Here is a 16,082-nt window from a genome sequence, read left to right as displayed (position 1 = left end):
TATGCCATTTGGATAATAAATTACATGACCACTCTGGTGATAGCCCTACAGGCTGGACTATCAACAAGGGATATACAGATTTCTACTTGACTAAAACAGGTTGGAGGGTGGTTTATAGATGTTTTCCCAGGTTTCCTCATTCTTGGTAAAAGAAGCAGCTTGAATTTCAGCATGATCATTACCTCTGGCTCTGGGCTCAGAAATGACAGCTATAATTAATAACTGGGAGAAAAATCATAGTTTATGCTAGGAGACAAGTGTGGTGTCAGTAGAGGTGTGTTAGAAAGCAACAGAACTTATTCACTGGGAAAAGAAATGGAAATATTTCTTCTTGATATGAAGGATGGAGATAAGTTTTCCCTTCTCAATTCTTCCGCTCTTGCTCTGCTCCACTAGCCCCTGTAAGGAATAAGCATATGTGAACTTTAGTATCAATTCTGCTACTTGGGTCAAGAAAAGCCACTTAATCTTTAGGGGCCTCACTTTCCTCATCTGGATGAAACACCGGAGTCATATCTTTTTCTTTTAGTCTTAAAATTGTATGATTATGTATTTTATAATTTTTAGATATGCCACTAGGAGCTAAGAATAGTAGGAGATAAGACTGGGAAAATAAATGAAGCAAAAAAGTGGGAAGTTCTGAGAAGTGCAGGTTTCTCCTTCCAACTGTGAGAGAGTAGCTGGCATCAACCAGATGTTCCCACTGAGAATAATGAGGAAATCAGATAAGATATAATAAGCAACAGTTTGCAGGCATTAGAGAGAGAGGCAGCCAGTATTTGAGAGGCCATGATTACAGAAACCAGGAAGGCAGTATCTTCTACTTTGCAAATCCCTTCTGGAAATCAGCTGATTCATGGTGCTAGGTGTGCGGTTAAGAATCTGGGGAGAGTTCTTACCAAGCAACAAATGAGTGGCAAAACTTTGGCAACCATGTGGGGCTGGAAGCTTGGATTTCCGAGCTGTCAAAGCATCCAGGACTTGAGGATCCAAGTTCCTAGAGAGAACAAGGAAGTAAGTGCAATGAAGTAAGACCAACCCTTAGTGTTTTTCCCTAAGAACATGCTTAATTTTTAAGCTCCTTAGAGTTAGAACTTAAGAAGTTAACCAGAAATGTGTTGAGAAACAGTGTGGAGTTGTTGGCGGACTCATGGTCTCAAGAAGAGAGAAAAAAAAAAAAAGTTTGGAGCATGTCAAAGAGGAGGGACTCAGTAAGTATCCCATGTTCTCAGTCAGGATACCTAGAGGGCTGGGCTCTAGGACCTTGGGAGCAGATGGACCAGAGGTAGATGGAAGCTTACTAAGACCAAAACCCACTGTCTCTCTCTTTTTTTTTCCCTTTGGCCATGTCATGTGCCAGGTGAGATCTTAGTTCCCTGGCCAGGGATTGAACTTGTACTCCCTGCATTAGGAACATGGAGTCTTAATCACTGGACTGTCAGGGAAGTCCTCCAAATCCACTCTCAAAGGCATTCTCTTTTTACTCTAAGTGGGGAAGATGACCAACAATATTATCTTAAGACTGCACACGTTCATACACAATGCATAATATTCAATTAAAATGATGAAAATACACTTATACACAAAAAACACAGGTCCAGATCAGTAAGGAAAAATGGCCTTCTTAATTCAAAGTCTTAGGACAGTTGTTTAGACATGAAAAGAATGAAATTGTATACTAGCCTTATACTTATGCAAAAGTAAATATTAAGGGGATTAAAGAACTATAGATAAAGTGACAAATTTATAAATTTTATAAAATAAAGTGACAAATTATTAAATTTAAAAATAAGAGAATAGTTTTAATACCTAAGGTAAAGAAGGAGCTCTTTTAAAAGATCAGAACATAATGGAGGGGAAAAAAAGGGTAAATTTGACTCTAAAACTAGGGATGTCTGTTTATTAAAAGATACCTTAGAGAAAGTGTTGGCAAAATTCAAAAGCAATCAGAACTCTTAGACATTGTGGATGGGAATATAAATCAGTAAAACCATGTTGGAAAACAGTTTGAATTATCTTGTAAGTAATTGGCTACTCCACTATCTTGGTATGCCCTAGAAAAAATAATACATGTGAGCATCATTTTTAATAGAAGAGTGTTTGTAGCAGCACATTTTATAATAGTGGAAGCAAACAGACAAACACTGGAAATAACCCAAATATCAGGAATAGAATGAATTCTTTGTGTATTCTTCCACTGAATGCCAAGACACTTGCACTAAAAGAATAAATTGCATCTATTGCAAAAACACAGATAAATCTCAGGAACATAATATTGAGTAAAACAAAGCAAGTCATAGTAGGATATATAAGAATATGTTTCTATTTGTATGAAATGCAAAATTTGATGTGATTTTTCAGAAATTATTGAACTGGAAAAAAAGTGTGGCAGAATCAATGAATGAATATAAGACTTGAATCTTTGGAAAAAACTGAACAAGCCCTAAACTAGACAAAGCTGTCTAATGTAATCAAGACAACAAAGTGGAAGAAGCACAGATATGTGTGCAATTAAAAATGTTACATTTTGGCTCTGAGGGCTCTGGGCTGATGCGGGGTAATTCCTCTTCTGCAGTTACTTTTGGATGGAAGTATGCACTTTTCCCAATAGAAGATGGTAATCTTGGAGAATGACCATGGAGAAGGGGATGAGTTCTGGAGAAGGGCTGCCTTCCAGATCATCTCAAGTTTCGGCTGTTAAAACAACAGCGAAAGAGTTGGAAACGAAGCAGTCCCATAAAGAGAAACGAGGGGGCTTTGTGTTGGTGCATGCAGGTGCAGGTTATCATTCTGAATCCAAAGCCAAGGAATATAAGCATGTATGCAAAAGAGCTTGTCAAAAGGCAATTGAAAAGCTACAGGCTGGTGCTCTTGTGACAGATGCAGTGACTGCAGCCCTGGTGGAGCTTGAGGATTCTCCTTTTACAAATGCAGGAATGGGATCTAATCTAAATCTCTTGGGTGAAATTGAATGTGATGCCAGTATAATGGATGGAAAATCCTTGAACTTTGGAGCTGTTGGGGCACTGAGTGGAATCAAGAACCCAGTCTCAGTTGCAAACAGACTCTTGTGTGAAGGGCAGAAGGGCAAACTCTCAGCCGGCCGAATTCCTCCCTGCTTTTTAGTTGGAGAAGGAGCCTACAGATGGGCAGTAGATCATGGAATACCCTCTTGCCCTCCCAGCATCATGACCACAAGATTCAGTTTAGCTGCTTTTAAAAGAAACAAGAGGAAACTAGAGCTGGCAGAAAGGGTGGAAACAGATTTCATTCAACTAAAGAAAAGAAGACAATCAAGTGAAAAGGAGAACGACTCAGGTGCTTTGGACACAGTGGGCGCTGTGGTTGTGGACCACGAAGGGAATGTGGCTGCCGCCGTCTCTAGTGGAGGCTTGGCCTTGAAACATCCGGGGAGAGTTGGGCAGGCTGCTCTTTATGGATGTGGCTGCTGGGCTGAAAATACTGGAGCTCATAATCCCTACTCCACAGCTGTGAGTACCTCAGGGTGTGGGGAGCATCTCGTGCGCACCATACTGGCTAGAGAATGTTCACATGCTCTACAAGCTGAAGATGCCCACCAGGCTCTGCTGGAGACTATGCAAAACAAGTTCATCAGCTCACCTTTCCTGGCCAGCGAAGACGGCGTGCTCGGAGGGGTGATTGTCCTCCGGTCCTGCTGGTGTTCTGCAGAGCCTGACTCTTCCCCAGATAAGCAGACGCTTCTGGTGGAATTTCTGTGGAGCCACACGACCGAGAGCATGTGTGTTGGTTACATGTCTGCCCAGGATGGGAAGGCCAAGACTCATATTTCCAGACTCCCTCCCGGCGCGGTGGCCGGACAGTCCGTGGCCATTGAAGGTGGGGTCTGCCGCCTGGAGAGCCCGGTGAGCTGAGCCTTCCAGCGGAACCCGGAGCGTCGAGGGCACCACCGAACCCGAGCTCCACGGGGTTCTAACGAAGTTGGATGTTTTCCCTTCCTCATTTCATAACTTCTGTCGCAGCCTCTTGCGTCCGTCGCGACACTAGTGCTGCTGTAGTGAGCGCTTGGCGACACGCGGGTCTTGGGCGGGCGAGTGGGACGCTGTGTGTGTGAGTGTGTGTGCGTGCGTGTGCTCGCTTCTTCAATGAATTAGAAACTCCTTCTTATTATGTAACCTCAGACCAGGAATGATTAAATCATCTTCCCAAAATGTGTGCTTTAACTGTTTACAGGTAAAACCTAAAGTTGCAGGAAACGGTTGATTTCACAAAGCGGTACGGTCTGTGTTGATGTAACATGTAATGTGTCTGAAACTGCAGAGGAAGTCTGCTTGTTGCAGTGATTGACAGTGGCGTGCTCCTGATCACAATGCTAGGAACCAAGTGTTTTTATTTGTTAGCCAGTTTAAGTGGATCCTGTGGTGACTTAAACTGCTGTTCTCATCCCTCATATGGGGCATTTTTCTTTAACAAAGAATGGTTTCAGTGAAACAATCTAGCAGAGAATTAAGGTCAGAACCTTTTTAAATAATAGTCTTATTGATAAAGTTTGTACTTCCTTCCTCAAGCTTTTCTAAGCTTAAATCCTGCATAGCTTCGAGCTGTGTGTACTGTATTATGAAAGAATATGTAAAGAGAACATACAGTAATGCAGTCCTTAATCTGTGTATAATGGAATGTTATTTACAATGTAACACTGTAAATAAGAAAGCAAAATTTATGGGAAAATTCAATATTATCTTTGTCTCTTGTTTAAATATATTTTTAAGATAAAAGGCACAAAAATAAAAGAAGCATATTACTGGATATAGGTGTGTGATTCTCCTCTGACTAATAAATTATCTTTTGAATCCTAAAAAAAAAAAAAAAAAAAAAAATGTTACATTTTTTACTGCTGCTCTAATTACTACAAAATGGTTTAAAACAACACAATTTTAGTATCTTGCAATCTCATTTCTGTAGGTCAGAAGAACAGCCGGGCTCAGCTCATCATCTGGTTCCTCTGTTCAAGCACTCATAAAGCTAAAACAAAGGTGTCAGATATCCTGGGCTCTCCAACCAGAGACTCTTGGGAAGAATCTGCTTCCAAGCTCTTTTAAGAGTGGGCAGAACTCAGCTCCTTGTGATTGTAGGGTTAAGGATATTTCTTCCTTGCTCACTGTTAATGGGGACCTCTCTCAGACTTAAGGCTCTCGTTCAAGTGTCTGCATTCCTTGTGAACTGGCCCTCTCTGTCTTCAAACTCCTAATCTGTCTCTTGCACTATCTGCCATTTTCCTTCAGCCATTCTTTCTGACTCCAGTCAGAGAGAAGTTCTCTGCTTTTAAAGGTTTATGTACTTTAATTGTGTACACCAGGATAATCTAGGAAAACCTCTCCTTTGAAGGCCTGCAGCTTCAATCAGATCAGCAAAGTCCCTTTGCCATATAATATAACATTCACAAATTCTGGGCATCAGGGTGTGGGTATTTCAGGGGAAGGTTCACAAGAAGATAGGATTTAATCTGCCTACTATCATAAAATGAGGAAAGGGAAATGACCAGTGATGCAGAAAAACAGAAATAAATTACAAAGCAAAAATCTATGCAGTTAAGTTTGAAGACCTACTGAAATGGATGATTTAATTAGGAAATATGATTTACTAAATTTTACATGAGAAGAGACAGGAAAAGAATCTATATTCATGGAAAAGAATGAAGAATATCAAATTTCCCACAAAAGCACAAGTCCAAATGGTTTCAAATGGTTTCCAAATGGTTTTTTTTCAAGCTTTGAAGAAATAAACAATTTCAATGTTATCTACATGCTCCCAAAAAATTGAGAGAAGGTGGGCCAGTATTATTTATCAGTATCTAGCCTTTTCTCTGATCACCTGTGTTCCCTGTATTTCAAGGGTCTAGAAGCAGGGCTTTGCTAGTAGGGCTGTGGATAGTTCTGCCAGCTGCAGGTACTAGTGCAAGATTAGGAAGGAAGAGGGATGGAGAAGACAAGTCCTACTTCTGGCAGAGTTGGCTGGTCAGGGCAGGTGCACGCAGGCTTATGAAAGACAGTGATGAGGGAGGCGGGGAGTGTCTAGAGCCAGAAGTGGCCACAGCAAATGAGTGGATATTCCTCCTCCTGAGGCTGTAACTGCTTAATGTAGGTCCTCAAGAGACAAATGAACTTCTCTCTTGCTCTTCCAGCCCTTCCAAACATTTTGAGACCTTATTTCCTATTTTAACTCCCTCTCTGATTGAAATACCCTGAGTGGTGTCTGTGCTTCTTATTGGAACCTGACAGATAAAGAAGGGAAACTTTCAAGTTATTTTTATAAAACCACTTAAACTGATCATATTAATTGACAAATACAGCATAAAAAGAAAATGACAGTCTATTCTGATTACTGAATATCAATGCAAAGCTTCTGAATAAAATCTTAAGTAAAATATTAAAGTAAAAAAAATTTGATGAATAATTTTATAGGTAGTAGATCATGGTTAACTGGGGCTCATCTAAAAATCGTTTATCATATTAATAATGTGTCAAAGAAGGAAAAGGGAATAAAATAGAAAGTATACATTTTCCAAAGATGGAGACAAATTTATTTCTTATGGTAATGTACTAATATAGCCCCAAATAATTAGCTGAGAGCTATTAGAAATAATATGAATATTTAATAAAGTGACTAGATACAAAATGTGTTTATGAAATAATTAGCTTTTCTTTTAAAAACAACTGATATGAAAGAAAATAGTCACAAAATCAAGGAGAAAAATGCTTTTGAAAATGTGCAGCTTCAGGGCCACTGAAAGGCATTAAAAAAAAAAACACCAAGTTATGGAAAGATGTATTTTGCTCTTTGGTTAAAAAGCTCAACATTGAAAAGATATTAATTCTTTGTAAATGAATCAAAGTGGTTTTTTTTTCTTTTTTTTTTTGAATCTGCCAAAATACATTTTATTTTCTAAAATATAAACTTGGGACAATACTGAGAGATAAAGATGTAATATGGGCAGTCTGCATGCATGCTAAGTTGCTTCAGTTGTGTCCTACCGTTTACAACCCTATGGACCATAGCCCACCAGGCTCCTCTGTTCATGGGCTTCTCTAGGCAAGAATACCGGAATGGGTTGCCAAGTCCTCCTCCAGGGGATTTTCTCGACTCAGGGATTTTTGTCTCTTCTGTCTCCTGCATTGGCAGGTGGGTTCTTTACCACTAGCACCACCTGAGAAACCCATGGGCAGTCTAACTGTATCCAAAAATAAAATGTATCGTGAATGATACAATAATTAAAACAGTATGGCACCGATGCAGGAACAGACTTGCTGACAGTGAAACAGAGCAGGAATTCCAAAACAGACGCAGTACCTACAAGATTTTGTCAACATAATGCTGTTGACATTTCAAATCTTTAGAAATAATAGACATTTAAAGTGCACACAAGCGAATTAGTTTTTATTCTTTGAGTAAAGAACGTTTTTCAAAAAATAAACCCAGAAGTCATTTTTGACTTTGATATATTTTGAACATAAATATTAGAATTTTTCCACTAGGCAAGAGATATGGATGAATGGTTGGATGGATGAATGGATAAGTAAATAGAGTCAAAAGACAACTTTTATCACAGGGCAAAAAATATTTGTAAAATGTATGGCAAACAAAAACTGAATGTTAAATATGCAGAAAAACATATCAAGAGCTATTTATAAATAGATTAACAACAATCCAATAGAAAAATGGTTAATGGATGTGAACAGATATTCAAAGGGAAAGAAATGCACATGGCTAATAACCTTAGAAATATTTCCAATGTTCTTTAAAATTAATGAAAGGCAATTTAAAATAATGAAACTCACTTTCTCATTAATCATGTTATGAAAAATCAAGTCTATAATCTCATCATTGGTAAAATAGAACAGGGTGACTGATACATTTTGTGTAAGTATAAAATGGTATAATCTTTTGGGAGGTAACCAAGCATTTGCCATACAATTTTTAAATTCATGTATCCTATAAAGAAAGACTGGGAATTTTTCTGGGGGTTTTCCCTGCAGACTTAATTCATATATTTAACACATTTTTATTGGACACTTACTATGTACCATTCTCTGTGTTAAATTCCAGAATACAGTAGTGACCAAAACAGTTTTTACCCTTAAGGTACCAGCAGTCTAAAATGTGACACTGTTTATAATAATTTAAACTAAAACAAAACAGTGTTGCGAGAATCCTCATGTGTTTATAATCCACACAACATAATGTGTTGAAATTATTAAAGAGAATGAGATAAGTATAAATGTACTTTGCAGGAATAGCTCACCAACTATTGTGAAGCAGAAAAACAAGTCATAGAAAGTACTCAGAGCAGTAATTCTTTTTCCCCTCAAAACTTATAAAGCACACACACACTCATATACATAAAAAATAACAAAACATCTAGAACAATACACACCTCATTCAAGAGGTCACCTCTGGGCAGATGCATGGCAAATGGTGATGTCAGACTGTTCTTCTTAATTTCATAGAATTCCAAATGGTAATTTTTTCCCGTCATGAAATGTTAATTTTTAATAATTAAAAAAAAACCCAAAACCCTATCTCAGGTGCTTTTAGAAAGAGTTCTTTCAAAGGGTCTTCTGTATTTAGTCCCACATCACTCAGATCTGTTGGAGAACTCCAAGTTCCCAGGTCCTCCCATGGGAAAGGGATTCCTGCCTAATTAAGCAACCCAGCCAGCAGAGAAAGTGCGGGCGCCACCATTTTGCACACTAGAGCTTATACTGAGAGTTCCTCACACCCCTTAATTGTGTGGCAGTCTAGCTCAGCTAGAATTGATTTCATTCTTGAAGTTCAATACCTTCTGGCATTGCTGATTGAGTCTGCCCTCACCTTTGTAGAGTTTTTATTCTAGAAGTCTTTTCTTCCTTGTTCAGTGTTTGAAGGTGCAAGGAGAGAGCTATTATTTATTTTGTAATCCAAAAGTAGTCATAGTTGTTTATTTTAGAATTCTCCCCTTTAGATTCAGTGCTTGAGCCAAACAGGAAGGAAAAAAAAATGTCTATGGCCTTGACACTTCATTTTGCGAACAAACCTTTTCAGGCATCAGTGATGGCCCCAAGACAGCAGTACTGTGGGCCTCTTAAAACTTCTTTCTTACACATAAGAGGCTCACAATTCTGTAAAGGTTTTGTCATGGCATTTAAGTAGTCTTGTATTCTACAATGCAATCATACCTACAAATATGATGGATTGTGTCTTAGGTGCAATGATTGTTTTCAGTGGGGGGAAAAGCCTCCATAGACGAATTGATACTGGGTTCCATGCTGGGTCTTATGCATTAATCATGAAGTATCATGCTTATGCAAATGTGTAGAAGCCCAATTAGGCAGAGAGCACAGAGCCCTGGGAATAATGTTATGGGCTATTGGGTCTTTGAAATACACTCCTTGGCCAAATTTTCAAAAGCCAAGCAGATTTGAGATGCCTTTTTACTTTTGAAAACAGGTGTACAATTGTCTTCTTAGTGCTTATTTCATGCCTTCAACCTTAAAATAAAGCTTTCTCCCAGTTGGCATGATTTTCCCTCATTGCTCAACAGGAGCAGTGGAAATTCTGAATCACTGACAAGAAAATAAAATGTTCATTCAAAATCTAGACGTGCTGAGAATATTGAGGATGTGTCAATATTTGGGGGCTTTGCCACACATCTTGAATGTTTCATATATTCAGTTTTCCTTGGGCAATCTCTGCCATTTCTTATATTTTGTGTGATTAATCAAAATATTCAGGTTTCTGTTTGCAAATCCTCTGCACACAATGCAAATGTTGTGAAGAGAAAATACAAAATGCTGGAAGACAAGCTCTCACTTTTATGTATTAGTTCCCATTTTCAAACTTTATTTTGTTAAGTTGAAACTGCTGATATCTTATCCCTGGCTCTCATTTTCATTCTCTTGTTGGAACTGCTCCAGTATTTGGAGAGGATGTAATGATGGATGGAAATGAGGGATAAAAACAAAAGAATTTAGAGAAGTTTGCTATCCTCCAGTTAAATATCTCTGTCTAAGGTGGTCGTTTTGAGTGTGGTTGTGTCTATACTGCTAATTATTCAGATTAGACAGATTAACTGGCAAATCAAGTGTTGCTATATAAGTTCATATAGGAAGAAAGACTAGGATTTTTTTTTTTTTGCGGTCATATGTAATCCTTACCTCTGACTATCTAATTTAACAAAAGTTTCAGACACTTATTTGAACATTTTTTTACTCAACTGGAAACTGGCTTAGTTCTTAAAACTCCATTTCCTTCATGAAAAATGTCTGGGCAATGGTTGATTGGCAGGTCATTTACTATATAGCCCTTGCTTCCAATATAGCTCTCTGCTGATGGCTGGGGGTGAGTGGAAGATGGGCAGGGAGTGGAGAGAGAAGGAGGGGGAAGAATGGAGGGACATGGGTTGGAAGAGGAGAGAAGACTAGCAGGTTGAGAGAGAGAGAGAGAGAGAGGAAGAGACAGACTCTCTTTATAATGTTTGGCAGTGGAAGTTAATGTCTGGAAAACTCTCCTTCGGGGGGAGAAAAGACTTCCTGACTTTTAAAAATGGTGTTAATCCACTGTTCTGCTTTTTAGAATGCCCCTGGCTATGTGAGTAGCACTTCCAATTAGATCTGGTTGAAAAGTTTGTACAGAAATCTAAAGCCCTCCAAATGCAATTTATTACATTAGGTTGTTCAACAAAGGATTGGCTTCTCTTAGCCCAAATCACATTCCGGCCTTGGTAAGTTGGTCCAGTCCATCTTTTCTGACATAGCTTCTTAATCTTGGCAACAAAATCATCCCTTTTTCTTCTCTCTCTCTCTTTTCTTTCTCTTTCACACACACACAGACACCCACACGCAACTTGGATAATTAAAAAACATTTAAGCCATTACTGGCCCTCACTTGATAAAGACAGTAGGAAAAGAATTCTCTATGTAATTATTGTTTTCAGTGGAGAAACTCATTTCTAAATATATTATTAAAAAACTGGGACCAGCAAGTGGACTTTGTAGGCCATGTCCTGTATCTCCCATGACCTTTGAGCATCTATGGGAAGAGAGCTGCACCCACTGACCTAAAGCAGGACTTGATACACAACTAGGGCCCTCCCCTCATCTCCCCCTCTCTGCTGGCACTGTCCTCCCTGAAATGGAGCCTACAAACAAAAGGATCAAAGAGAAAGAGAAAGGCCACACTACTCTTCCCAGAAAAACATCTGATTTCCATTTTGGGTAGGTTTATTTAGGTGTTTTCTGTTTCCATAGCAAATAAGGAAGCAGCAGCAACTGGAGCAATAAGGTGATAAAAATTATGTTGTCAAGTTGAAATTAGTCAAACGGAAATTAATAAAACCTCCAGAGCTTTCTTCTCCACAAGCAAGGTCATAAAGGAGATTTTTGTGTCAATGTTTCACTTGTTTGCTTGCTCTTTGTTATTGTTCTGATTTTTGTGTTTACCATGCAAGACAAGTATTACTTCCCAAGATGGTCTGGAGCAAAGGGACAGGAGTGATGCTTGGAGCTGAGAGACAAGTAGAATCCTGTCCTTAAGGATAAATGCTGTGATCTCGGTAAATGGAACTCTTTCAAACAGGATAGCCCTGCCAGCAGAAGGTAGTGATCATTTCCCACAGAAATGCAGAGAAGGAAGAAAGGACGGGCTTCCATTTCACCATTTCATACCACTCATCTCTTATATCTGATAAGTCCCCCACGTCTGTAACTGACCCTGAGAGAAGTGTCTTGGCCTGGCCCTGCCAGTTAATGGCCAGCAAATTTGCTCCTCTCCAATGCAGTGAGCCATTCTGCGTTTACTGTCTTTACTACATTCCTCACTCTATGCAGCCTTTCCTTCTAATTAGAACACGTAACAGCAGTTCTCAAAGTGTGGCCTGGGGACACTTGGGAGAGACCAGGATCCTTTCAGGAGGTTCTTGAGGTCACAACTATGTGTTTGTGGTGTTGTCTTTTGTACTCTTGATCACTCACAAGTGTGCAGTAGGGTTTTCCAGAAGCAGTATGAAGTGTGATATCATGACAGACTGACTGCAGAAGCAGATTTGAGATCCCAGCTGTCATTTATTAACAGACATTAAAGAAATTTGCAAAAATGTAAAACAATGCCCATATTCTTACTAATTTTTTGTCTTTTGGAAAATGAAGTGATCTTTCATTAAAATATGTTGTTTGCCTTAGTGTATAATGTTATATATAAACAACAGTTTTATTTTAAACTGTTAGTAAATCAATGTTCTTAAATTTTCTGAGTCTTAATTCCTAATATGATAAATGCTGACAGACATAACCAACATAAACACAAAGGTCTTCAATATCCTCCCTAATTTTTAAGACTCTTATGGGATCTAGAGACCTAAACAGTTGAGAATCTTTGGCCTACACAATGAGTTGAGCAGACTGACGTGGAAAGGGACACCTTTATCTTTAGTGCCACAGAGTACTTGTGGATTTAGCACAGGTGGGCCTTGCTTTACAATAATCAAGTATTTTAATACTAGAATTCATACGGAAGATAAATTTTATTAAAAGATTTTGATGAGGTTCTTTAAAATACACCACACTTTGAATGTTTAAGGTATGACTAGTTTTTAAAACCCTAAATGAATTTTCTAAGGACACTTGTAGTTAGCTTGGTAAACACCCTGGCCCTGACCTGTGGATTTATTGTAACATTTTTTTAGATATGAGACAAATAATAGTAATTTAACTGGACTTAAAGATAATGAAGCTGAGAAATCTCTATTTGGCCTTTTTGTACAAAAAATTTAAAACCCAGAATAAGAGGTAGAGAAAGTGGATGTGTGTCTGCCTCTTAGAAGGAAGAGATTAATATCCTCTTCAGAACCAATTGATTTCATCATGCATTTTTTTTTTTAAGGTAGAAATAAGAACAAAGAATCATCTGAGCAGAAACCAGATTATTCTGCCAAATTTGCAACGGAGTGTTGCTATTTGAGGTATTACTAAGAAAAAATTAGAGCAGAGAAACTCGATTAAAATTGGTTTGTGGGGAATCAAAGGAGTGAAGGACTGAGAAACAGAAATCCACAGTTGGATCTGGGGACCTGCAGAGACAACTGTTCAACTCAGAATTAAAGAATGGGTTTGGAGCCTAGTAAAGAAAGGCTGAACTTGAACTATACAAGAGCCAAAGATGCTAAGTGTCCTAGGAGAAAAATGAAAGAAATAGTTAATGAATGAGTCAAAAAGTTTGTGGTTAGTTAATAACAAGAACTGTGCATGTGAGGGAAGTTTATATATATGTGTATATATACACACACATATACATATATGGTGTGTTTGAGTGTGTGTGTGTGTTTGGTGTTGGTGCCCAGGTGTTCAGACCCTGTAGCACATGTCCTTGATGGCAGGGAGCTTGCAATATTGGCAGGCCCTGAATTTGGTCCATCCTGGGGAGTAAGAAGTCGAGGGACCCGGAGACACATGATTCTGAAGGTTTCTCCTCTGCAGAAGGAGAAATGCATGTACATACTTTTATGATATCTGGAGTACCGTTATTATCCACGGAGTGGGCACAGTCACCCATAAGAATCCTGTTTCTGAAGCAATTTAAAGTGCTGTGTTTTTCAGCAAGGTCTACTAATTCTGACACTTTATTTTTAGCCATTTGGATCAGTTGACATTTGACTGGCTCTCAAGTTTACTATCAAAAGATGGCTTTTGCTTCTACACAGTTATAATATTTGCTGAACTAATTTTTATCAAATTTCTTAAAATGCCATCATCTTTAGCTAAGGAAAGGACAAGGAAGATCTTTCTTCAAATGAGAGCTCTTCTGTATTAGCTGAACACAAATGGTTAGAATGAAACATCTCGGCCATCATAGATGTGGCCATAGCCTCTACTTAAATTTTCCATTTAACTTGTCCTGTTTAATGTATGCCACATCTATGTGTGGCTAAATTGTAGCTGCCTAAAATCAAAGTTAAGTAATAGCACTGAAACTTTTTATATGGGTGAATTACATGATGGGAAAGAAAAAGCACCAGTCTTTCTGCTCACATACAATAGGTTCCAAGAAATTATGAGAAATGATTTCTAAAATGTAGTATTTAATCTGTGTATCATTCCGAGGTTATCCAGGGATCTTAGTCACTTATAACCCATATTGTACAAGCATGCTCATGTAAACAAATATCCTGTTGAATGCTGCTTAAGAAACATAGGAAAGAATGAAGTGTGGGAAAAAACTTTTAAAGAACAGAATCTGAACTGAGAAATTTGATCTGACAGAGCACTTAAGCAATTGTAAGGAAACAAGCTAAGAAATCATCCAATCAGAATGAAAGAGAATGGTAGGGATGAGAGAAGCAAGCTTCTATGGAGAAACGAGCTAGGGCTCAAAAAGCTTAACAGAAACACACACAGAAAATAGGCCCTGGTCTTAAAACTTTACAAAAATTTTGGAGAAAAGTTCAAGTTCTTTGAAAACTGCAGAACCATAGGAATCTCATTTCTGATAAGGAATGCTAATACCACTGAGTACCTACAGTTAGTGATCAGACATTCCTCTTGGAAAAGTTCTTTACAAAAAGAAAGTAAATTTAATGATTGGAACCCTGCCAAACATACCTAAAATCACTTTTATTTTCTTTCTAACTCCAGTGCCATGAGCAGGAGGCACCTGAGCGTGGCTTTCCTTGCTTAGGGCTGTTGTCCACTTTACTTTAACTTGAATGTTTAATAGTTTCATGGGTTCAAGATTTGTTCCATTTTTAGGCATGTTCCAAGTTTAGGAGCATAACTATATTAGAAGTGAGGAATATCCCCAAAACTTTTCTGGATGAGAAATGATTTTAATAATATTTTGAGAATGTACAACAAAGAGAAAAGAGCCTAGGAAAGTGGTGACATAAGTAGTGAAACTAGTCAGTTTCAAATGTAAGATTCAAATCCTGACCCCCACCCCACCCCCAAAAAGACCTTTCTTCATAGCCTGGGTGCTGACTATTGTTATCTGGCCACTAGCTTTCTGTAGGGTCCCAGCTGGAAAATGGTTCTAGATATTCTTCTAAATCAAAGATCTTAAAATGTTTTGGTCCATGACTCTCTTGGGCCTTCTATGGACTCCTCAGAATAATGTTTTGACAAAGACAATCAGTTATATTGAATACCAATACACAGATTCAGAATATATCCATATTCTATCCATGTAATAGATTCATTCTGAAGCTAGGGCCAAAAGAATCTCCTGATAAACTAGATCTGACCTGGGAAGGCTGAAAAATGACTCCAAGCTTTTGGGTAGAACAAATGGCAAGATGGTGTGTCCGTAAACTTAATATCTTTACTGGACACTTGGAGAGATACAGAGAAAGCAACAGTGGTCTGTTGCCTTTCAGAATTTTTTCTCATTATTAGATGTCCACTAAGTCTGTGTTACTGGGCTTTCTTTTTTTTTCCTGCAGATGGAATTTATAATGAGCCTTGATGGGAAAGGAAACTAGTTAAAAAATGGCCATTTAGAAGCTCATTCTTCAGTGCAATGTGATTTATTTGTTCTATCTATGCTTTCTTTTATTGGCCATTAGTTGAGTTATTAAATATTTTTCAAGCTGTAACAATGTTAGTTCCTTACATGGCTGCCACTCATGGTCAGATATTCTCTGAGGGTCTGTTCTTCACCAGCCATGGCTTGGTGCTTGATAAAGTGTGGCTTGATGCTTGATAAGATATAAATAATTCAAAGAAGCCAATGGAGAAAGCATCACAAGCCCTTACTGTGGGCTTAGCAAGTTCAGGGTAACACTGACATTGATAGTACACCTTTATTTAGAACACATTGAATTTGTTTTTTATTTCTGAATGTATCTGATCATTGTTTCTTGTGTATTTCTTTGGAGTAGTTAATGAAATGTCCAAGATCAACTCTCATCAAGGGGCAAGGAGCTGAGAAGTGTCAGCTTACAGCTCTCCTGATTCACAGCCAGATACACAGTGGAAGGACACTGGGTCAAACCTGTGGTAGGGGCTTCAGTTCCAGAGTTTAACTGTCTTAGCTGGTTCGGTGAAGAGGAGATGGAGAGCTCACTATGTTTGCCTTGAACT

The 16,082-nt window shown here is 38.4% G+C and overlaps 1 protein-coding gene across 1 annotated transcript; it reads left to right on the top strand.

Annotated features, from left to right (window-relative positions):
* Positions 1–2,538: 2,538 nt before the first annotated feature.
* Positions 2,539–4,829, top strand: LOC122706918 (threonine aspartase 1-like). Its single transcript, XM_043922494.1, has one exon. The coding sequence runs from the start codon at positions 2,631–2,633 to the stop codon at positions 3,891–3,893; it is 1,263 nt and encodes a 420-aa protein (XP_043778429.1). The 5' UTR covers positions 2,539–2,630; the 3' UTR covers positions 3,894–4,829.
* Positions 4,830–16,082: the final 11,253 nt, after the last annotated feature.

The sequence above is a fragment of the Cervus elaphus genome, chromosome 13 (genome assembly GCF_910594005.1).
Source record: "Cervus elaphus chromosome 13, mCerEla1.1, whole genome shotgun sequence".
NCBI lineage: Eukaryota > Metazoa > Chordata > Mammalia > Artiodactyla > Cervidae > Cervus > Cervus elaphus.
This window is presented reverse-complemented; position numbering and strand designations above follow the sequence as displayed.

Bases quoted from the DNA above. Each gene is read 5' to 3' on its own strand.
- LOC122706918 (XM_043922494.1), top strand. From the start codon at position 2,631: ATGACCATGGAGAAGGGGATGAGTTCTGGAGAAGGGCTGCCTTCCAGA.